This window comes from Gastrolobium bilobum, unplaced genomic scaffold, assembly GCF_033153095.1.
Source record: "Gastrolobium bilobum isolate Gb01-03AN ecotype WA unplaced genomic scaffold, APGP_CSIRO_Gbil_v1 utg57960, whole genome shotgun sequence".
In the NCBI taxonomy this organism is placed as follows: domain Eukaryota; kingdom Viridiplantae; phylum Streptophyta; class Magnoliopsida; order Fabales; family Fabaceae; genus Gastrolobium; species Gastrolobium bilobum.
The window spans coordinates 23906-48318 of NW_026898664.1; the positions used below are offsets into that span (position 1 = coordinate 23906).

The 24413-nt window shown below is 35.3% G+C and overlaps 2 protein-coding genes across 3 annotated transcripts; both read left to right on the forward strand.

Moving 5' to 3' along the window:
- The first annotated feature begins 4530 nt into the window (after positions 1 to 4530).
- Positions 4531 to 10251, forward strand: LOC133318131 (probable rhamnogalacturonate lyase C). Of its 2 annotated transcripts, none has more exons than XM_061520091.1 (16): positions 4531 to 4646; positions 5731 to 5821; positions 5955 to 6076; positions 6151 to 6201; positions 6329 to 6448; positions 6519 to 6638; positions 7144 to 7279; positions 7802 to 7978; positions 8167 to 8322; positions 8594 to 8700; positions 8808 to 8901; positions 8998 to 9139; positions 9235 to 9394; positions 9498 to 9614; positions 9695 to 9821; positions 9920 to 10251. In XM_061520091.1, the coding sequence occupies exons 1-16, from the start codon at positions 4531 to 4533 to the stop codon at positions 10163 to 10165; spliced, it is 2082 nt and encodes a 693-aa protein (XP_061376075.1). In that variant the 3' UTR covers positions 10166 to 10251. The 2 variants fall into 2 exon arrangements, with proteins under 2 accessions (XP_061376075.1, XP_061376076.1); XM_061520092.1 differs by having other exon boundaries at positions 5731 to 5812.
- A 3375-nt stretch (positions 10252 to 13626) lies between these two features.
- On the forward strand, positions 13627 to 23914 carry LOC133318133 (probable mannitol dehydrogenase). Its single transcript, XM_061520094.1, has 4 exons — positions 13627 to 13718; positions 22628 to 23141; positions 23218 to 23371; positions 23669 to 23914. The coding sequence occupies exons 1-4, from the start codon at positions 13627 to 13629 to the stop codon at positions 23872 to 23874; spliced, it is 966 nt and encodes a 321-aa protein (XP_061376078.1). The 3' UTR covers positions 23875 to 23914.
- The last annotated feature ends 499 nt before the right edge of the window (positions 23915 to 24413 follow it).

The following is a 24413-nucleotide window of genomic DNA, read 5'->3' on the forward strand; positions in this document are numbered from 1 at the left end:
TTGAGCTAGCTTTTGGGGTGGTGTATCTCAAGGTTCTTTACATCTTGACATCATACTTGGTACAATGTTCTCTAGCTTGGTCTTTACCTCTGCTAGTGGCACCATCCATACAGTGACATCATCTCCAAAGGAAACATAATAGGCTTCTAGATCCCAACGGTACAGTTCCTTTAACAGGATAACCAATTGCAAGCATTATTCCTTGAAACTATGGATGCATTCTTTTTTGCAACTTCGAACTGTATACACATGGTTCATGAGCTTAATTTATATGGTTAAGACAAATTTTTTTATAAGTTTTTGTTAAGGAATTTAACATTCTTGATGGGATAATTTTTTCTTCTTCTCATTTCTCTTCTTTTCTCCTCGTTCCTGAATTGCTAGCAAATCCCTTAGGTAGTGTTTGGTTGAAGGTTTATTTAAGGATTGATGGGAAAGTGTAGGTGGATATTGGAAAATACCACGTTTGGTTCAGGTTTTTTCAAGAAATACCAGACAAATAGGATAGATGGGAAAATGACTTTTGTGTTGATTTTTGGATGAAATTCACTGTTACAGAATACCACTTGAGATGTGGTATTGTGAGATGACTGGGAAAGTGAAAAAACAGGTGCAAAGTTTTTCCCGAACATAGATTTTGCATATTTAAATAAATTTTCCTGGTAATATTTGGGTCAACCAAACAACTTTTTTTATATTTTCCTATCAAACTCACTTTCCTATCAATTACGTTTTACTAGTAAAAAAATTTCTCCCGAATCAAACACTACCTTAAGTATTTTAATAATGGGTCTTCCTTATGTCTTAACAAAGTCTAATATATATACTATTTCCCCTTGTTTTCCTTTCACTTGAACAGACAAGAATTGTTATCAAACATTTTAGTAGAATATTACCATTCAAGGAACACCATATAACAAATAATGACTAAATTAACGAACGACTTTTAAGCGAATGGGGACCGACTGAGTACTCACTTTTCTTCTCTTTTCCCCCAATAGGGTGTGCATCCACCCAGAACTACTACAGCTTTAACCCACTAGGCTCAAGTCCATTCGCAATTTCTTCAGAGAAAACAAAGTTTCGTTGACGTGTGGTAACTGCTAATTGGTTAAGCTTTTACCAATTGTCCTCACGTTGCCTTCTATAATAATTCTTTGGTAGTTGGTTCTAGTTAAATAACAAATCATGTCACATATTCTACGTTCTGTGATTATTATTGTTTTTGGTAATAGTTATGTGATTATTTAATCTACTGCATCTCTGTTCATCTATAAAAATTAGATAGCTACATATACAGAGGTCATCTTTTATTTTTTATTTAACTTTTCAATTATTAAAAAAAAAATTATTAATTAAAATAAATTTTTATTACCAAATAAATATAAATTCATTTAGAATCTTCGGAAATAAATATTATTATTTAAATTACTGAAATTATCCCATCAATATTTAGTTGTAAACTAATTTAAAACTAAAACTTGAAGGGATCATTTTTATTACATATATTTTGAAATTAAATAACATATACATTTTCATATAATTAAATTTAGGGAAAACTTTAGTAATAGTTCTAAGGTTTTGATTTAGAATCAAAATACCTCTAATTTTTTTTAATCAGTAATGCCCCTATGGTCGAAAATATCCTTGCCCTTATGTTAAAATTTGATGTAGATGAAGATGAAGTTTACGGGTATTTTTTTTCTCTAAAAAGGGTATTTTTTATTAAACACACACAGGAACATTATTGATTAAAAAAAGTTAGGGATATTTTTTATTCTAAACAAATATTAGGGGTATTAAATGAAGTTTTCTCATAATTTTAGTTATTCTAAAACATTTTTTATGTAAAAAATCAATTTAACCCAAAATTTTAAATTTTTACATATCATATTATTAAGTTTATGTTATATTTCTATAACAGGCTTCTTCACATTCACACGAGAACTCATTCATCTTAAAGGATGAATAATGCATAACCTTGCCTATTATGCTAAGAAATTTTTCAATATTTACCATGTTAAAAATGAATTAAACCAAAAACTTAAATTTTTAAACAAAGACCATATTAATAATTTTATATTATATTTTTCTAACCAGTTGCAGAACCACGTTAGCTCTGGTAAGTGCGTTGGCAATGACTGATTTTTAAAAATAAACCACGTTTCAAAGGGATAGAATTTAATGTTTGATATCAGCTAAATTTTTTTTGCACGACCTGAATAGTTTTGCTAGCTCCATGCCTCCATCATTGTCTCTAACATAATATTTTAGTTACCAAACACTCAAGCCAAAAAAAATAAAGAGCATAAATTTGATTGTTGTCCCTCTTTTTTATTAGTGGTCCTCTTTCATGATATTTATTTTATAATTGAACCTCCTAGGAAAAGAAGTATCCCAAATAAAAGAAAGTGGTGGTTCAGAGTTGATCAGTGACCTGAAGAAAATGCATCACGGGAGGAACTTTTGTTGGTAAACCGTGTCCAGCAGGGAATACTGGGTGCCATTCACAGACACACAAACAAACACACATATATATATATATATATATGGGACATGATCTGTTTACAAATTTTTTTTGCAATTACACTAATGTAGGACCGGTCCTACATAGTGTAGTTTGTAAGAGTTTGTAAACAAAAAAATTTGTAAATATAATCTGCCTCAAAACTCTTATAATGAAAAGTTCTTTTTTTTATAATGAAGAAAAAAGCTGAAAACTAAAAGCTCTTAGGAGGAGTATTTTTTAAGCTCTTATCTGTTTTTCTTGAATTGTGTGCTTTTTTTTTTTTTTTAAATGAAGAGTGATAAAGATATAGATATAATTTTCTTGAAATATGTGTTTTTAAGTCATTTTTAAGCTAAAATTTTTATGTAATTTTCAAACAGCTTTTAGCTTCTTTTTTAAGTTTTTTTTAGCTTTAGCTTATAAGTAGCTTCTAGCTTAAAAATAAGAGGATCCAAACAAACTCTAAATGTGGAGAATCATAATCATAAACCTGTCGTTGCTATACGTAAATCGGCTACATAAATGATTTTACCTATATATATATATATATATATAGAGAGAGAGAGAGAGAGAGAGAGAGAGGTGACATGAATGTGGATTTTGGTTAGCAACTTTGTATGGGGGCGGTTCAATTCCCGCTTCACAAAGGCTTTTGCTTAGCTTTCTGTCCAATTTGAGGTCTGAAACTTTGGAGGCTCCTCTTACCTATTCTTCAAGCATGGGATTGAAAATTTGAAGTAATTTATAATTTTCTAATATACAGATGTGTTAAGTAGACTATGCATATACGTATACGTATAAGTAGACTATACATATACCATGTAGACATGAGAAGAAAAATTTAAGTTAGGCATTTAATCTAATTAACGAATGTGGATGATTTTCTAACATTGAGGATTAGGTATATACCAAACGCCTCCATTTTACTAGTAGCATCATAATTAGACTAGAAGTTCTTCGGTGGCAAGTTTAATATCATTTGCCACCAGTCACGTCTCTAATTTTGTCAACCTTTTGGTATAACGGCACAAACAACTTCAATAATAGAAGCATATTGTATTTGTTAAGAGAAAAAATTTGGTCAACATTTTGGTTAGTTTGAATTTCTAGTCATTGTTAATATTTTTAATACAAAAATTATTATTACATTTTTACTCAGACTCTTATTCAGCCTAACCCTATGAAAAATTTATTAAGAGGACAAATGTATCACAAGGACATAGCAGTCCTTAGGAAAATTTATTGAGGGGCAAAGCAATCTTTCACAAACGTATCGCAAGGACAAATGATGTCAAACTTCAGCACTATTTCAATGGTCATGTGATACCAGCTATTATCAAATTTGTCCTTGTGATACGTTTGTGAAAGACTGCTATGCCCCTCAAGAGTGGACCATGTCCTACGCTGAAGGGAAGACTTCCTTAATGTGAATTTGATGAAACTGAGGGGCAGGGGTTTCCCAAACTCATAAAACCAAAAAATTAAAAAACAAATAAATAATAAAGAATTCGAAAAAATTTGTAACAAGAAAGAGAAGCTAGACTTGGTCATTGTGTTGCAGTTATATATAAGGCCATTCACTTCGTCATTATGTAAATGCCAGCACGTTTTTTTAAGGTGCTTATTATTGAGGTTACGAAGAGAATTTTGTAACGAAAACAGAACATAAACACACGGGGGGTAAAAAAAAAAAAAAGAGAAGAAGAAGAACAAGAAGCTCGTAATAGCCGTTGAACAGTTTGTCTTTCATCTCCCATTGTTTTGTTTTTCTGCAGGAAATACATTTGTGATTCTAAAGGTAGGTCAATGTCTTTCAAAAATCTTTCTGTTTAAAATTCGTTTTAATTAATTATTACTAACCATATGGTATGGTAGTTTGACAGTACTCTTTATTTTTTTTTACTATTTTAAACGCATTATCTGAGTTCATTTTTGCATTCCTTAATTTCTTCATCTGGGGTCTTGAATTGGTCTCTGAAATGAAGTTGCTAATTGTTTTTGCAGGTTCATATTGTTAAGAGATGAAGATGAAGGTGATGGGTAAGAAGAGTAAACGGGTTTTCTTCTTATGGTGGTTTGGAATGACTGTGCAGCTCTGTTTCTTGCTTGGTGCCTGTTCCGAGAAGACATCATTTAGGTTCTCCCTCTTCTTTTGCTTCTCATTTTTGTTATATAGTAATTCTGCGTTTTATTTGCGCTTATCTTTACGTGTGTCAGAGAGAACAAAAAGGAAAGGAAGGGAAAGGTAAACATGAAACCATTTAAAACTATAAAAATGAAGACATTCTATGTTGAAGTTGTTGTTTTTATTCTTTCCATGAAAAAAGGTGAGAGAGAGAGAGATAGCTTCGGCAAAATAAAAGAGTCACGGTTTCTTTGTCTTTTGTGTTCCCGTTTCTTGTCACATGAGAACTTTTAGAATTCCATGTCCTTGATTATTTTTTAATGTTAATTTTTTGCTGTGCACCTGTGGTTACGTTTTCAGGTTACTTTTTTTTTCTTCACTTGTGTACATTGCTTTATACTTTATGGTAATGAAAAGGCATTATGCAAGTTAGCCATTGTGGCGATGAAAAGAATCGATTCTTGCACCTTCCCACTCTTCTAATTTCCCATGTCTCCTGAATCATGTCTACTTGCAAAATAATCTTAACCTGCGACACAAATCTTTTGAATTAAAAAACTTTAAATGGCATACATTCTCTGTTACATGCTCTGCATCAATAATAATATTCTACTTACTACAGTAATAATGAAATATCCCGTGTTCTGTTCAAATAATATCAATAAAGGTTAAAGAAGTCCGTGCATGTACTTAAATTTATGTTATTTGCACACTTATGCAAATCGTAATGTCCAATACAAGTTATATATGTGTACATAATTTTTTATGTTCACAAATGGGCTTAAGTATTTTAAATATTCAACCATGGAAATTTTTCACTAGCCATGTTGTTCTGGAGTCCTGATTACCAACTTCACTTTTCTATCTCTGTCCTATTTCGAGAAAAATAAGCAATCTATAACAGAAAGGGAAAATGAACCTTTGACCAGAACCAAAATATGTATTCAGAGCTCAATTAATTGCCCCTATACTATATTGTAATTAAATTAGCTGTCATCTTATTCTTTTTCCTTTAAATATTTCCCATGCAAACCATGATAATTATTCCACTTTAATTTTTACAAATTTTTCTTTCATGCATGCGTTTCATCTGCAGAAGAGGTTTAAGGGAAATCAACAGCCTGGAACCAACACCTTCTTTTTCTGAAGTCAAGCTGAATACAGAAAATCATCAGCAGGTGATGCTAGCTGGCTTTTGGAACAAGTTAATTAATTAAAAAATTATAAAAATAAACTCATAGTTAGATTTTCTTTTTTCGTGTGAAATTACAAGTACTTGGTTTAGACCATGACAATTGTCTTCCACTTTCACTTTCTCAGTTGGTTGTTGACAATGGCATTGTTACCGTCATTTTGTCAAGACCTGAGGGCTACGTCCTTGGAATATCATATAATGGAATTGACAATATACTTGAAGCTGAAAACGAAGAACAAGATAGAGGGTATGTACCTACTTCACATGAAAGTAATAAAGTTTGGTATAAATAAGTCGTGGTTTAATTGACCGAATTTGTAGGTACTTGGACGTTGTATGGAATGAACCAGGAAAATCTAGTAATTTTCAGAGGTATAATTTTTATGTTCTATAATATATTAAATTATGGGTTGATGTATTGGTCCACTTAAATTACAACTAATAACAAATAAAGTCGCACGATTCAATAGATTAATTTATGATGGAAACCATGTTACAGAATCCATGGAACAAATTTTTCGGTTATAGCAGCTGACGGGAATCTGGTGGAGGTCTCATTTTTAAGAACGTGGACATATTCCATGAGTGGCTCCAATGTCCCCATAAACATAGACATAAGGTGCATTTTAATTCTAAGTTTTTGTTAGTTAGCTACTATATATAAGCTAATTAACTAATTATTTATGCAGATATATTTTTCGAAGTGGTGATTCAGGATTTTATTCCTACGCAATATTTGATCGTCCTGAAGGATTTCCGGCGGTGCAGGTTGATCAAATTAGGATTGTTTTCAAACTCAAGAAAGACAGGTAATTATAAAAAATAAAAAAAATAGTAATTAGAGAAAAGAATTAGTGCTTCGAGAAAAACATTAGAACTTTTGTTTTGTCCTATGTTTATAAATAAAAAAAGAAAACTAGTGTTACTTCCCGGTAAAAAATTAATACACTTTTTTTTTTTAAATTGGTTATGTAAAGTTTTATTTCAGTCACTTACTTCTTGAATATTTAGATCTGTTTCAATTAAATCTTTATACGCATTTTTTTTTAGACATTTAATTGTTAAAATTATAAGGTAATAATTATCTCCTACCGACTCATTTATATAAGTGGTGTCAACCTTCAAGGGAAGAGAGAAAAAAAATAGAGTTGGACCCATCTTGAATTTGTGTGTAGGGGATAGATTTTTTCTTATGTAACATAAGAATAATAAATTCCAAAATTATATCCTAAAAACTTAAATTTTGTCAATCTTTAATTTTTGAAGGAAAAAATTGATGTTTTGTGGTTTACTAATGGAAAATCAACCGCACAGGTTCAACTATATGGCTGTATCAGATAACAAGCAAAGAAGCATGCCAACGATGAGAGATAGAGAAACAGGTCAAATTCTGGCTTACCCTGAAGCAGTTCTTCTAACCAGACCAATTAACCCAGAATTTAGAGGAGAGGTGTGTATCTCTTTTTGTAGACTCTTAGGTGGTGTTTGGTTGGGAGCTTTTCAGTGGATATCTATCTTTTTCAAGTATGACTTTTAGAAATACCATGTTTGTTTCAACGTTTTTCACCAAAAACCCATCTATCCAATTTGTCTGGATTTATGAGAAACATAGATATCCGCACTGTTTAGAAACCCAATTTGAAGATGGGATTTTTCGGAAAACCGGTTATCTGGCTTTTAATGCACTGTTGATTTCATAAAGTTACCTAATTTTCTCAGTAAAGTTTTTCCCCACCAAACAACTTTTTTTTACATTTTTCTATTTATCTCACTTTATCTATCTTTCCAATCATTTCTCTATCTATCTTATTTCTCTACTATTTCAAAAAAATTTCAAAAACCAAACGTCCCTTTAAGTTAATTTGCTAGTTTGATTTGTCAGAGGTTTTTGTCTGTTTATGCATTTTGTTACTGACATGGGTTTTGGTTCAAAATGCCCGTGAATGAATATGAATGGTTGTGTTGGGCTCAGGTGGATGACAAGTACCAATACTCATGTGAGAACACAGACAACACTGTTCATGGATGGATTAGTCTTGATCCTGATGCACCCGTGGGTTTCTGGATGATAACACCTAGTAATGAGTTTCGCAATGCTGGGCCCATCAAGCAAGACCTTACTTCTCATGTTGGCCCCTTCACCCTCTCGGTATGTCCCACCATCTTATCTAAAACCAGCCCAAACAAAACACAACAAAAATCTATAATTGACATTTTATGCACAATCAAAATCGATATGTTGTTATTGTCACTAACACTGTTAACAGTACCCGAATAACCAACAAAGCATATAATATATTATTTCCTTTTTAATTTGCAAATTTTATTTTTGCTTAGATGTTTGTGAGCACCCACTATGCTGGCAAGGAGGTAACCATGGCATTTCAAGAAGGTGAGACTTATAAAAAGGTTTTTGGTCCTGTATTTGTCTACGTTAACTCTGCTTCAAGCAACGAGGATTCACTATCCCTCTGGTCTGATGCTGTTCAGCAGGTACTATTAACCCCCTAACAGCACCAAGCTGTGTTAATTTATCACATATTATCGTAGGAAAGATTATATTTACAAAATTTTTATTTACAAACTACACTATATATTACAAACTATATTATGTATTTCCGAAAATACATTAGGTTACACTATATACTTTCAGGAGTATATAATGTAATTTGTCAAAATTTGTAAAAAAAAATTGAATACTTCCCCGTCATTATATTGCTTATGTTGTGACAAATAATTTGATTTTGTTACTTCGACCAATTAGCTATCCAAGGAAGTTAAAAGCTGGCCTTACGATTTTCCTCGATCAGAAGATTACCTTCCACCCAATCAACGAGGAACAGTATTTGGAAGATTACTAGTCCAAGATTGGTGAATTTTATTGCCTTGATTTACCTTCATTTTTTTTCTTTAATTTCATATGATGACATTTAAATATAAAAACAGCTGATGTTCCTTTTATTTCATTGCTTCACCAGGTACATCAGGGAAGGAAGATTTCAATATGCTAATAATGCTTATATTGGTTTAGCTTTGCCTGGAGATGCAGGGTCATGGCAGAAAGAAAGTAAGGTATAATTGGAGCTGGAGCCACTGAAACCTCTTTAGTTTCTTAAATTTTGGATAGATAGGTAATTAAAAAGGGTTTGAATTTTATGCCATTCACAGGGCTATCAATTCTGGACTCGAGCTGACACCAAGGGATACTTCGTAATAAAAAATATTGTGCCAGGTGATTATAATCTGTATGCTTGGGTTCCTGGCTTCATTGGAGATTACAGATATAATGCTACAATTACCATCACACCAGGTAAAATATCTTCATCTTCTCTCTTGTGGGTTTAACACAAAATTAGTTATGACTAGCTCAATTGAACAATTACTTGTATTTGTATGAACCTATAGGAAGAGTCATCAAATTGGACTCACTTGTATATAGTCCTCCAAGAAGTGGACCTACCCTTTGGGAAATTGGGATCCCAGATCGCTCCGCTGCAGAATTCTATGTACCAGACCCTTACCCCACGCTCATGAACAAATTATACAACGAACAGCGCAGAGACAAGTACTCCAAAACCCATTATTATCAAATTATGTTTCTTTTAGTGTGCAAAATCTTTTTTTATTTTCCCCCTCTTACTCATTCAAACTATTTCTACTTTCAACAGGTATAGGCAATACGGGTTGTGGGAACGTTATGCTGATTTATATCCAAATGATGATCTAGTGTACACTATTGGTGTCAACAAGTATAATAAGGATTGGTTTTTTGCTCATGTTACTAGGTAATTAAAAATTTGTGGATAACTACAGTTAATTATTAAGTTTTGTTGGATTTCAACTCTACATTGCACTGTATATGCAGAAACTTAGGAAATAAGACATACCAACCAACGACATGGCAGATTATATTTGACAATCCAACTGACATATTGGGAGGAAACTACACACTACAATTGGCCTTGGCATGTGCTGCTGATGCTAACCTGCAGGTACACCATTTCATTTTTTTACACAATTGTACTTTACTGCTATGACTATTGGTCATTTTCACTAACTCTTCTAAGATGGATTTATGATCATATATCAGGTTCGGTTCAATGACCCTAGCGCTTATCCACCCCACTTTGCAACAGGGTCCATAGGTGGAGACAATGCCATAGCAAGGCATGGCATCCATGGATTGCATTGGCTATTCAGCATTGATGTACCAGGTGAACGTTTTGTGAAAGGAAAGAACACCATCTATCTGAGGCAATCGAGAGCTATAAATCCTTTCCAAGGAGTTATGTATGATTATATCCGTTTAGAACAACCACCAGCTCCAACGACTTGATTGTGTCCAACTTCTGGTTGACACAGTAAATAGGCTTGTAATTAGACTTGGTGCTTTGCAATTATTAATTCTTTCATCTTATAGTTAGTGCGAAGGCGTAATTACCTAGAAAGAAGGAATTGATCTATTGAATAAATTGCTCATTTTAATTTATAACAGCGTTTTATGTGTCGTCGTTTTAAACAACCGCCAAGTTAAGTTTTTTTTAGGCAATATCCACGAACCCCTTATTGGTCCCTAGCAATAAAAAGGGACATTGTGGTCCCTTAAATTACAAAAAACAAGCCACATTAGTCTTTATGTTAAATCCCATCCAACGGCCCAACTAACGGTGCATACGTTAGTTTGCTGACGCGGATTTGAGTGGTCCACTGTGGATGTTGAGACGACGACGTTTTGATAATCAGTTGCATCTCCATGGACGTGTGGACACCTGGCCTAGCATCAGTTGCATCTCCAACGCCCTTATTGGTCCCTGACAAAAACCACAGGGCCTTTTTTGGTCCCTAACAAAAGAAAAAACAGGGACATGAAATCAGAAGATTTCTATGCAATCAAATTTGTTAAACCAGAAGACATGGATGTACAACAATCTGACATGGATGTACAACAATCTGAAGTTTGCTTTGTCCTTCTAGTCTTGAGGATAACTTTGTGGGAAAGAGTGTGTCATGTTCTTTTCCCTTGTATTGTATCATTGTATGGGTGTGAGTGCAGCTTTTGTACTGAACCAACTCCTCCACAATGTAACATACTGGTATTGTTATCATTGCATATGGTATTAAGCGCAGTTACAATCACAGTAATTGAGTAAATTAAATTACGGGTAAACTTTTTCTTTTATTACATTCCTTTCTTTAAACATTAACCATTTCCGTAATCAATTAAAACAACGCCATAATTGTAAATGCAAAACTCGTGGAAGCATAAAATATACCCAACATCAACTCTGTAAGCAATACCATTCATTTTAGATTTTAGAAAACACATTTTCAAATTTCAACACAGTGGTAATCGATTACCATCCTTGAGGTAATCGATTACCAAAGGTTACTGTAGAAGTCAGAACCTTAATTTGGGCTCCCCTGTTTTCTGGTAATCGATTACCAGATATTGGTAATCGATTACTGAACTAGGTAATCGATTACCAACCTCTGGTAATCGATTACTTTGATCACAGTGGCTCAAATTTTTGTCCTCTGTCTCAGGTAATCGATTACCAATGAAGGGTAATCGATTACTCTGCAGTAAAAATGACAGATGACAGCTTTCAAGACACAAAATGAGTGATGTAACATACTCCTAACACCTTGATACTTAATATACACCTTACACAAGTACTAACGTAGGCTCTAGGCCCTTCCATCAGGCATATTCATTAATCAATGCATCAGTACAACCATTTACAATATCATAGCCATTTTACACAACCAATGGTCTATTTACAACTAAAGTCTTCCAATGCCTCAAAATACAATTATGTGGCCATGGACAAGTCTCATGCTCACTCAAAATACAAAAATAACAAGAGGCATAACTATACTTCAACTTTAAAGGACTTAACATATAGTCCTAAATATACAAGAGCATGGCAATATCCACATGCAACCAGTTCATAACCTAAGTCCACAATATTAAATACTATGTTATGTACATCAAATGGAATCTTTCAATATGTCATGCTCTCCAAATGCACCTCACGCTCTACTCCTCCACTAAGTGGGCCTCTTGCCCGGAGATCCACCATGCTCAGCAAGACCTGAAATGATGTCCCCAAACGCGAGGTGAGATATACAAATATATCTCAGTAAACCAAGGGTACTAGAGGATCACTCCACCCCATGGCTCACTCAATGTGCAAACAATGATCATCATATAAAATGCATAACATACAAATATCACACAACAACAACTGGGCACAAATCCAAGGACATCCACATCAGGATTCCCTTAAAGGACCCCATCATATAACTCCCGGAATCTTCCTGGTGTCTCTCCCATGGTTGAGACGACCCCATGGCAAAACCCAACTGGAACTCCTCATGAGCCCTATCCAGCGGATGTCCCACATTTGGATCATCCTGGTACCACTCCCAGAGTCGGCCCCACGGCAACAACCCGACCGGAATCCCCAAAGGATATCTCCAGCGGAAGTCCAAACCAACACACATCTACTGGCCAGAGATCACAATTATATCACACAACATGCTCCAAGCATGTCACACAATCATGGCAATAATGCATGAACATACATTTATACATAATCAAAGGCATCAAATCCAACCACAACCTTCCACTAGGTTTGGTGGAACACACGAGGGAATAAAACCCAAGTTCCAAAAGTTTACCTCAACTCTGAAGCCAATGCTCCACAACCTAAGCTCCAAGCTTAATTCTCCTCTATTGAGTCCGAGAGAGGAAACCTATAATGATCAATCAACATGATCATCAATACAATTTCAAGACAACCAATTCACTTTCAAAATACAATAATTCTCAACAAAACAACTTAGACCAAATGGCCAACTACATTTAATCCAATTACTTCAACCATTTTAGTCATTAAACTAAATCACCATTTATGCACTAAGGCATCACTCATTGGTTATACCACATTTTCACATCATTTTCCTTATTTCCTTCAATATGGTTGAAATCTCACACACACAACACATCCAACATTTCTCCCTTTCAATTTCACTACATCAAACCAACCTACCATTCATTTAAACACCAATCACGATCATATAGCATCAACTATAACATTTTTACATCATCTAACCATCCATGACCTCAATAGGTCAATTTCTTCATGCTAGGATCCCAAAGGATATTCCATCCAATTCAACACTTACACATGTCATGAAATCCTAATATTAACCTATACCAATGGTCCATAATTCAATTATTCAATTACACCACATACCAATTTCACAAAGTCTTGAAAACTCAACACAAAATTTGCCTAAGTTAAAATTCCCACATCACCATAATTTTATTGTATCAATCATCATCATTTGACAATTCAACACTCATATAATCATATTCTACAACATCTCACTACACAATTTTACACAACTCATTTCTCCACTTTCATGACAATTATTTTTTCTAAGTTAAAAACTCAACATTTTCACCTAAATTTTCATAGCATTTCTAGCTCAATCATGTCATTCTAAGACATTATCGTCTAATGCAATTTTTTCATTTGAGCTTCCAATCATCATAAATCAACAATTACAAGCATAGGGTTCATAAATTTGATCTATGAAATCAATCATAAAAACCATGTAAATACACTCACAATCAATGCTAGACTCTCCACCAAGGCTTCTCCAAGCATCTAGAGGTCCAATGCCTCCATGAACATCACTTTTTTCCAATCTTTCAAAACTGACCTAGGCTAAATACTCACCAAGGGAGCGATTTCAAAGCTAGGGGGTATCACCAATGGCTTTAGAATGGGTTTTCCAATTGATTTCAACACCAAAATCAAAGGATTTGGCCAAGAAATGATGGTTTTGGAGAGCAAAAGGATGAAGGCTCATCAATGGTGGGAGGGGCTGTTTCAGGCTGGAAAAGAAAGGGAAAGGAGAGAGAGAGCTCATGAGGTTGAGGGAAAATGAGGGAAACTTAAGTGGGTTTTGGTTCCGCGGGTCTCACACGCGATTTAACTTTAATTAATCACCTAATTTAAACCACAAATTCATAACCTACATATTTTTCTCGTTCGCGTCATATTTTTTATTCCTAAAAATACTGATCAAAATTTCACACTTATCGGTACAATTATACCGCAGTATTTTTTACACCGGAAAAATCACTATTCATCAAAATTTTCAAAACTTTCCTATTCACTCGATTTTTCGTCTGGATCCATTTCCGACATTATTTTTATCATTTGAGGTCTTCTACTCAATTTTTCATGCCTAGGGATACGTGTTTGGTAAATTACCGTTTTGCCCTTTTCACTCAGTTTGGCCTTAATTTCCGGATTTTCACTAATCCTTCCCTTTTAACCCACATTATAGCACATAATTTCATACTTAGATTTACGAGGTGTTATACACAACCACAAGCGAAACCTGAAGCCACACTCACTCGCCACCACAACCACCGAGGTTGTGATTAAAAAAATCCTCACTTACCTCGAAGCTGGTCGGGTTCGAAGAGCAGTTTCGATTCTCTTTGCTTTCCCAGAACCCTTCCCTTTCTCTTTCTACGCCCACCTTTCCGTCTCTGTTCCTTCCACCGCGCCATCGTGGAGGCTCGCAAGGTCGAGTCCCACTTGTCTCGATATTATTGTTAATATATTATGAATAAACTGGATAAACCCCTTGGAATAGAACATGTATTTCTTGAGTAACTGTGATGAGATCACGATTATGAGGATTCAAGGATACCGCACGTTTATTCCTAATTCTATGTTCCTAGTCTAGAGACACTAAGAATGGGGATCAGTGATCTCGGGTAAGACTAGCACGACTTATCTACTTGTATTTGGATACAAGGTAAAGACCTCATCTGCTACAGATATGGAGATGTCTTAGCTAAAGTCGTGGGTGGAACTATAAGGGTATAGCTCGCACTGAACAGACCCACAAAGAGACTCTATGAGGAAATCTCACAAAGAGGATATTAGAGTAGTCTCTTTATATTTGGGTATGTCTTTCCTTAGACCAGAAGTTATTACCTAGACTGTGTTCTAGAAGGCACGCTTTGACTGTATACTTCGTCTTCCTGAAACATGGAGACTCATAGGTACAATGTTGGGCTTGTCCTGAAAGAGCACAAGGCTAGGGTGATAAGCTGAAGGAATTCTTCAAATCTCTGTGAGAGATTAGGTTATCTGTAAATCGAAGAAATCGGGATGACATTTACAAGGACTCGGGAATCTATGCATAGTAAAAGAGGCCATGAGATGATCTATCGTTAGAGTCAGTAAATTAAAGATTCCCTATTTCGAATAAAGCTTACCCTAAACCGCAAGGGTTGATACGTTTCTTTACCCTAGATTTAATGAGGAAGGTAACAGAGACGAAAGGAAATACATACGGCAACCAAATATGTGTAATAGGATGATTATGTCATTAACCTAACTAGCTCTGGGGAACCAAATCATTGCTAGTGCTCTGTGTTGTCATTAGATTGGTTGTGGGCTTGTTGGGCCCAAGCCCATTTATGTCAGTGGCTATGTTGGGCCTAATGGGTCACACACTAACACCTTATTGTCATGATAATATAGCATTAAAGGTATTGGGCCTAATAATGGTTATTAGCCCAAGAAGAAGTTTGGAAGCCCACCAAAAGGGAAAAGGGCGCATGGATCATGTAATGGGTTAGATGGTCCAAAACATTACTAATTAATTTAATTAGTTAAATTAATTATCAAATATTTAAATTTTGAATTTTGAATTTGAATTTTGAATTTTGAATTTTGAATTTGAATTTTGAAATTCGAATTTTGAATTGAAATTTGAATTTTGAATTTTGAATTTTGAATTTTGAATTTTGAATTTGAATTTGAATTTTGAATTTGAATTTTGAATTTTGAATTTAGAATTTGAATTTAGAATTTGAATTTTGAATTTAAATGTATGAACGTTTGAATTTGAATTTGAATTGGCTATGAAAAGTTGTTTTATAACAAAAGGATAAGATAAGATCTTGTTGGAACAAATCTCTTGTATCAAGAGGAAATCTTTGGAGATCACCAAGGGCTGTTTGGGGCGCTGATTTGGTGTGATTATAAGTGTCATCTAGTCAACCAAATAAGCTCCAATCAGATTTGGTTGGTTGAGAGAATCAGTGAGTGAGTTAGTTCAAATTTGAATGCAACTTCTCAACGTATCTGGACCGTTTCTGGAGCCGAAGGGGGCGCACATATGGCTGGCCATATGATGGCCAGTAGATCAGAATTTTGACTAGGTTAAGACCTAGTCTCATGAGAATTCAAAGGTAGGTTGTTGGGAATTTTGAATTGCAACAACTCCACCTTTTTCTCCCTCTTTGTGCGCCACCTCAATTAGTTTTTTAAGTGAAAAATCTGATTGCATCATGACTCTCTCATCACACTCTTGTGCGCCAACTTGGGTAGGTTCTCCTTAGGGTTTTTCACAAAACACCTTGCCAATTCTACTCCATTCTATGCTCCATTTTTGTGATGTTTTCTTTCTGAAAATATCACTCTTCTAAACACATTCACCTTACCTCCTCCTTCACCTATTGAGTGCATAGCAAGCCTCTTTGTGGTGATCAATTGGTGGTTCTTTAAGAAAGAGTTCTTGCATCTTGACGTGGGTGGTGTGGATCAACGTTAGAGGGTTTGAACCCTTCAAACCTGACATTGATCAACTTGGAGTTCGAATCACAAACAAAGGTAACATCATGCTGTCTTAAAGCATGAATCTTTATTGCATGTGTGATTCGGCTTGAGAAAAATTTTTATTTTTCCCTCTCACATGCATTGGCTTTCAAGGCCATTTTCTTTCAAGTTGTATCAGAGCCCGGTCGCTTTACCATCGGCGGGTGATGGTACTTTGTTTGTAAAAACTTGTTCTTTACGGTCAAAAATTCTTTAAAGAATTAAAGCATGAATCATAGTATATGGATTTTGAAATACTATGCTTTAAATTGTTAAAGTTTTTATTTTATGAACATGATAATATGATTGCTATGTTCATATATCTGTACGTGTTCGTGGTTTTGTTTCTTTTTCTTTGTGAAAGTTTTGAAAAGAAACACCTTTTTGAAAGGGATGACTCGACCATGAGGAGTACTTTGAGTACCTTGATTGTTTTCTTATTTTTCTCTATGAATTGTTCCATGAGAATGACATGAAATTTTTGTGAAATTTTTTTATCATATATATGGATATGTGATTCGGCCATACAAGGTGTGGTGTCTACTTGTGTGGTTTAATTTTGTGTTCTTTGAGAAAGAGTCATCAAAATTTGAATTATATTAATTGTTATATAGTTCGGCCATTAAGAAAATTTGAATCATGATTCTTGCAATGATATTTTAATTGTTAAAATGATAAGACGTATGGATGAACATGTTATATAATATTTGATATTATGTGCTTGCAAGTTATTTGAATTTTCAGGTGCAAATTGGAAGGGGATGGTCATGGTGCCCGAGTTTGAATTTCAAACTTTATTTTTTAAATTAAAGGTGTAATTTTGCTCGATTTGAATTAAAATGTAAATTTGAATTTTAAATTTTGAATATTCATTTGTCCCTCCAAAGATGTTTTGGAGTTTCTTTAATTATTTTGTAATTAGAGAATTAGGCTAGTGACGCTTAGACGACAAGGAGTCGTGGCTTGAGAAGCAAGAAGGACGAATGCACGAGCACCATGATCGTCTCAAATAAAATTGTTTTATATGCATGTATGCTTTTATGTTTTAAAAAAACGACTAGTATGCATGAAATTGGACAAATCGCGTTTGTATGTATTATTATGCACGTCCAATTACGACTAGTGTAATCCGATAGATGTTTGACATAGGATACGACTAGCATGATAATTGTACCTATACGTTTGATGAGACTTAATAAACCCTAATTTTAGTATGACTAATCCACTATCACTGCGTTCAATACTCGATACGAACAAACTGACTGGTCCTAATTTTATGGACTGGTATCGGAACGTCAGAAATGTTCTGCGGGCCAAAAAAGTTGCTTATGTCCTTGACACTGCTTTACCTATTGCGCTTAAGGAAGGGGAAGATGGGTTCGCGGAATTTGATTTCGAGGCCCACAGCAACACATGGATGGTAATGTGTTGGCTTGTTGCATCATGCTGGCATCCATGTCGCCTGAACTGCATAAACAGCACGAGCATATGGATGCCCCCTCTATTATCATGCATCTCAGGGAGTTGTATGATATTAAAGGCAGACATGAGAGGTATGAGACCTTTAGGGAATTGTTCGTATGCAAGATGACTGAAGGCATGTGATTTAACCACCATGTACTGAAGATGATAGCGCTCATTGAGAAGCTAGAGGGTCTAGGGTTCACAATGGATGTTGAATTAATTAATGACTTAGTTCTATCATCACTTCCTCCTTCTTTCAGTGAATTCATAATGAATTATATCATGCATGGGATGCTTGTGAGCTTGCCAGAGTTGTTAAGTATGTTAACAACTGCTGAAATGTCTATCAAGAAGATGAGAGACAAGCTCTTCTGATTGGTGGGCCTGAAAGGGGCAAGGGTAAGGGCAAGGAGCCTGCGAAAGGCAACTCCCTTAATCCCAAAGGAAAGTCCAAAAGGAAGAAAGGAAAAAAGAAGGGTAAGAGTGCACCCAAGGACCAAAGCGATGTTGTGTGCTTCCATTGCGGCAAAAAGGGCCATTGGAAGAGGAATTGTCCGAACTACCTGAAGAGTGTGAAGGAGCATGGTGATGCTTATACCTCAGGTATTCACATGATTGAGATAAATTATTCTTGTGCTAATCTGACTTCATAGGTATTGGATACCGGTTGTGGTTCTCATAATCTGCAATGTGTTGCAGGTGCTTAGGAGCCCTAGAAGATTGGAGAAGAACGAGGTGGATCTCCGCGTTGGTGATGGAGCAAGAGTTGCTGCTCATGTTGTTGGAGATACCGACCTCATTAGCCTACGGGCCTCTTATTCCATTTGAATAATTGTCTTTATGTTCCTGGCATTTCTAGAAACATTATTTCTATTTCTTGTTTAGAACAAGATGGTTTTGCTTTCACTATTAGGGATGGTACATTTTCTATCATTTTGTATGATATTATTTTTGGTACTGCTTCTTTAATAAATGGCTTGTATGTTTTGAAAATGGGAACTGAAGTGCTCAATGTAGATGTGAAATGACCTAGGATAGATAATCAATCTTATCTTTGGCACTGTAGACTAGTGCACATAAAATGAAACAAGATTGTCTAGGATGCATAGAGATGGATACCTAGATCCCAAGGATTTGGAATCCTATGGACAATGTGAATCTTGTCTAGTTGGGAGAATGATTCGTCAAAAGCCCAAAGGGCTTGAGATTCATAGGGCTAGTGAGTTATTAGAACTCATTCACTCTGATGTATGTGGCCCAATGTTTATTAAAGCTAGAGGAGGATACTCCTATTTCATTACATTTACGATGAAGTAGAGAAACAGCGTGGCAAGATGGTTAAGTCATAGCGATCAGATCGTGATGGTGAATATATGAGCCATGAGTTTCGGGATTATCTGAGAGAAAATAGAATTCTCTCGCAGTTTACTGCACCTTACACACCACACCAATATGGTGTCTCAGAAAGAAGAAACAGGACCTTGTTAGACATGGTTAGGTCTATGATGAGTGAGACTCAACTTCCAAAATCGTTTTGGGGATATGCCTTAGACACAGGGGCATACCTTCTAAATAAGGTACCATCTAAATCTGTTCAGACCACACCATATACGATATGGAATGGTAAGAGACCCAACCTGAGTTACCTCAGGGTATGGGGATCGCCGGCATATGTCAAAGCGTTGGCATCAGACAAGCTTAGTGCTGAGAGTACTAAATGTCAATTTATGGGATATCCTAGAGGTTCTAAGGGATACTACTTTAAACACAAGGTGTTTGTGTCCAAGAATGCTGAGTTCCTTGAGAAGGATTTGATCTCTCAAGGAGCCAGTGGGAGTAAGATTGATCTTGAAGAAGTTCAAGGACCACAGGAACAAATTGAGGAACCCGAGTCTGCTCCGCAGGCGACGTTCTCCAAAGGAGAAGTAAACACACAACTCCGTAGGTCAACGAGGGTCATCCATCCACCTAAGAGGTATGGGTTTATGATTAAGAATCAGCAAACCGTCGAGGATGTTGAGCCAAGTAACTACGAAGAAGCAGTCAAGGATGTTGACTCTTCTAGATGGCTTGAAGCCATGGAATCTGAAATGGATTCGATGTATCAAAACAAGGTATGGACCTTGGTTCCTAAACCGCAAGGAATAGTTCCTATCGGTAACAAATGGGTCTTTAAAAGAAAGACTGATGCAGATGGCAACGTTCAGACCTACAAAGTTAGGTTGGTTGCGAAAGGGTATCGTCAAAGACAAGGAGTTGACTATGATGAGACTTTATTACCAGTTGCCATGATCAAATCTATTAGGATCATGCTTGCAATAGCAGCATATCACGACTATGAAATTTGGCAAATGGATGTCAAAACCGCCTTCTTGAATGAGTTCTTGAAGGAGGAAGTGTACATGACACAACCTGAACGCTTTGAAATCAAAGATCAGGAGCATATGGTATGCAAACTACAAATGTCGATATATGGGCTAAAGCAAGCATCAAGGAGTTGGAATATTCATTTTGATGAAGTCGTTAAGAGTAACGGTTTTATCAAGAACGAGGATGAACCTTGTGTTTACAAGAAGGTTAGTGGGAGTAATGTCGTCTTCCTGGTACTTTATGTAGATGACATATTGCTAATAGGAAATGACATCCCCACATTACAAATAACGACAGAGTGGCTTTCAAAAAGCTTCACCATGAAGGATTTGGGAGAAGCGACATTTATACTTGGTATAAAGATCTATAGAGATAGATCCAAGAGGCTGATGGGTTTATCTCAATCCACGTATGTTGACAAGATGCTAAAAAGGTTTAGCATGGAAGGGTCGAAAAGGGATTTTCTTCCCGTCAGTTATGGGGTACATCTTTCAAAGGCTATGTGTCCTATGTGTCTGCTAGTCGGTATAAATGCGTACCAAAAAAGTTTCCCAGAAAATAATAATAAGTGCATGATAATTACTAGAATGATATGTAGGACTTGTAAAACGAGTTTCAAGTCAAAATAATAAGAACTGGTGCCAGAAACTGATACTGGTTATGAAAAGCGCGTACCGGAAAGGTGCTCCGAAAAATATAATAAAAATATGATAATTCTTGTAAAATTGAGTAGGTTAAGAATCCAAAGTTTGAGATGAAAATGCTAAGCGTAACAATTAAAGTTAATACTGTGTGCTTAAGTGAGTTTTGGCTATAAATACTCCATTATGGGCACGAAACCCTAGGACCAGAATTCTCTACGTGACTCACTTGGTGGCTGAGTGTTGGCAACTGTTCCATTGCCTTCCCTTCATCATTTTTTGAGCTTGTGGCCATTTTCCTTCACAAATTCTTCTCCTAAACACTTGGTATGAGTGAGGATCATCCTTGGGAGTGTGTTGGTGGTCTTGTTTCTGAGTTTTGGAGTCAGTGTGAGGGAGGTTTGGTTGCTGACTTGTTGGTTTTGGGTTGAGAGAAGCCTTGTCTTGGTTTTTGGAGGTCCAAGTGGTGACCTTTGGTGTTAAAGAACCAACATTTGTGTTGCTATTTTCGTGCACCTTGAGGACAGTACCTTAGCACCTGATTTGGGAGCTCCAAGAGCATCCTTTTGCTGAGTTTAAGCTTGGGTAAGCTTCATCACCTTTGAACTTGAGTTTTTATGCTTAAAAATGAACCTTGATGCATGTTATGGTTAAAAGATGATAACCTAACTTGAGAAAATGCTTAACACACTTAGAACCTGGGCATGCTTCGATCATTCTATATTAAAATTTTCATTTTTCCTTGTTTTTAACCTGCTGTAACAGGTTACTTATTTTATAAAGTATTAAATGTTAAAATAGATAATATTTTATTTAATCTAAGTTACTGTTAACTTATTAATTTTTCTTATACCGATCCAAATTACCTCTTTTAGGCAAGTTGGTCTCCGATTATCCTTACATACTTTAACTCTTTAACTTGGCTATGAGAATAATTCTAAATTATAGTTTATTCATGGTTAAAACTCATTGGCCCTTGTGTACCCAAAAAAAAAAACTAATCGTCCCTCCCCAAAATGTACTAAACGATCTCCTATAATCTTAATTCTAATAATTAATTTAATTTAACTTTTAATATATAACCAATAATCTCGGGTGATTTCAAAAAAATACACGTGGTTAACTACTAAAGCTGAAATTACGTGTTATTGATATATTGAAAATACAAGTGAGATAATTGTCAAAATCAAAATAAAATTTATTTGTCACATATTAAAAATTTAAGTACTAACTGAAATTTAAATTACATTAACACTTTTTAAATGGACAAAATTAAATGAATAATATGTATAGTCATGACAATATCCTGTTCTACTTGTTGATGTTACTCTTGTTATTATTTTATCTAGGATTGATTGGTGATTGTGATGTAGGACCATTATAACTAGACAGGCTGTGTCAATTCGGAACAGAGTCTAATAGGATAACATGTTTTCATGTATTAAAGACATTGTTATTATTCCAAATTCACTACCCTGTTTTCAGAGCTAGTCTAATCAAAATTATGCTTTTGTTTATCAATTATAAAAAAAAAAAAAAAAAAAACACTCAAAGTGTCCAAGCAATGCATAAAAGCAATATGAGATGAATATATTGGATTCTAATTTGAGTACGAAAATATAGGCACGAGATTGTAGGTGAAGTAACAGAAGTGGGAAGCAAGGTACAAAAATTCAAAGTCGGAGACAAGGTGGGTGTGGGGTGCATGGTTCAATCATGCCGCTCATGCCAAAGCTGTGATGAAAGTCTTGAGAATTACTGTCCAAAAATGATTCTAACCTATGGTACCAAGTATGTTGATGGCACAACCACATATGGAGGCTACTCTGACCATATGGTTGCAGATGAACACTTTGTGATTCATATTCCAGATGGTTTACCTCTTGATGCTGCTGCTCCTCTCCTTTGTGCTGGGATCACAGTGTATAGCCCTTTAAGATATTATGGACTTGACAAGCCTGGCCTTCAATTGGGTGTGGTTGGTCTTGGTGGGCTTGGCCATGTAGCTGTTAAGTTTGCTAAAGCTTTTGGGGCTAAGGTGACAGTAATTAGCACATCTAGCAAAAAAAAGAAGGAAGCCATTGAACACCTTGGAGCTGACTTATTTGTTGTCAGCAGGGACCCAGATCAGATGCAGGTACCATTTAGAAACACACTTCTTTGTTGTAAATGTGAGAAACAGTTTATTGATCAACTTCTAATGTGTATTTTAGGCTGTAATGGGTACCTTGGATGGTATCATTGACACAGTTTCTGCTGTCCATCCTCTACTTCCTTTGATTGGTCTGTTGAAGTCTCATGGGAAACTTGTCATGGTTGGTGCACCCGAGAAGCCACTGGAGCTACCGGTGTTGTCTTTACTTTTGGGTAAGCATACGGAAAATAATACCATATGTTAGTTAATGTTTGCGGATCAATTCCAAGGTAGGCGGAGGTTCAAACCCGAAATCAAATTAGTCGGGTTAAGGCTTCAAACACCGCTCATATCTAAAAAAAAAAAGCACCCTCCTGCAACATAGAATTGAAATAACATGCCGTTGATAGAGACTTTGCATAAATTTTTGGTTTATTAACAAGTAAAGAATGCTTTGGTGGGTTGGTGGAAAATGCACTGATGAATGATTTGTTGAAATGTGAATTACAAATATTGTACTTTGTTTGCAGGGAGAAAGTTAGTAGCTGGCAGTTGCATTGGAGGAATTAAGGAGACACAAGAAATGATTGATTTTGCTGCTAAACATGATGTGAAACCTGACATTGAGGTTATTCCTATAGATTATGTGAACACTGCAATGGAGCGCCTCCTCAAAGCAGATGTGAAATATCGATTTGTGATTGACATTGAAAACACACTAATGCCAAGCTCTTAAATTTTCATGATTCATGTTTCAGAGAATGAATGTAATGCAAGAGGATAACGCTCAGAGTTTACTGTTTTAATTAGCCATCGTTTCAGTGAGTATTTGATTTCATGCGCCTTGACATTAATCGAATAAATAGCTGCATGTAGGGCATGTAAGCTTGGGTTAAAATCTTGTTCGGGAGGAAAACATTTTGTATTACATATAAGAAAATAAATTGTATGTGGATTTGGAGATTTAGTAGATAGATTTGTTTTTTACTTTGATTAGTAAGAAAAAAAATGGAATTGCTTCTACTAGTTTCTGAATTTTACATTGGATATAGTTCGAGCAGCGTGCGTGGCTTGAATCGGAATAGTTTATTTTACTAAAAAAAAAAAAGTTGTGGCTAGGATTTAAAAAATAAAACAAAAAAAATCCATTTAACAAAATGGATTAAGACTTGTGAGTGGTGATAAAATAGGTAACCCCGCCTTCAATCTATTTCAAAACAAATCAATCGTTTTGTCCCGTTTTTTAAAGTAAGTTGAAAATTTCAATTCGCCCTC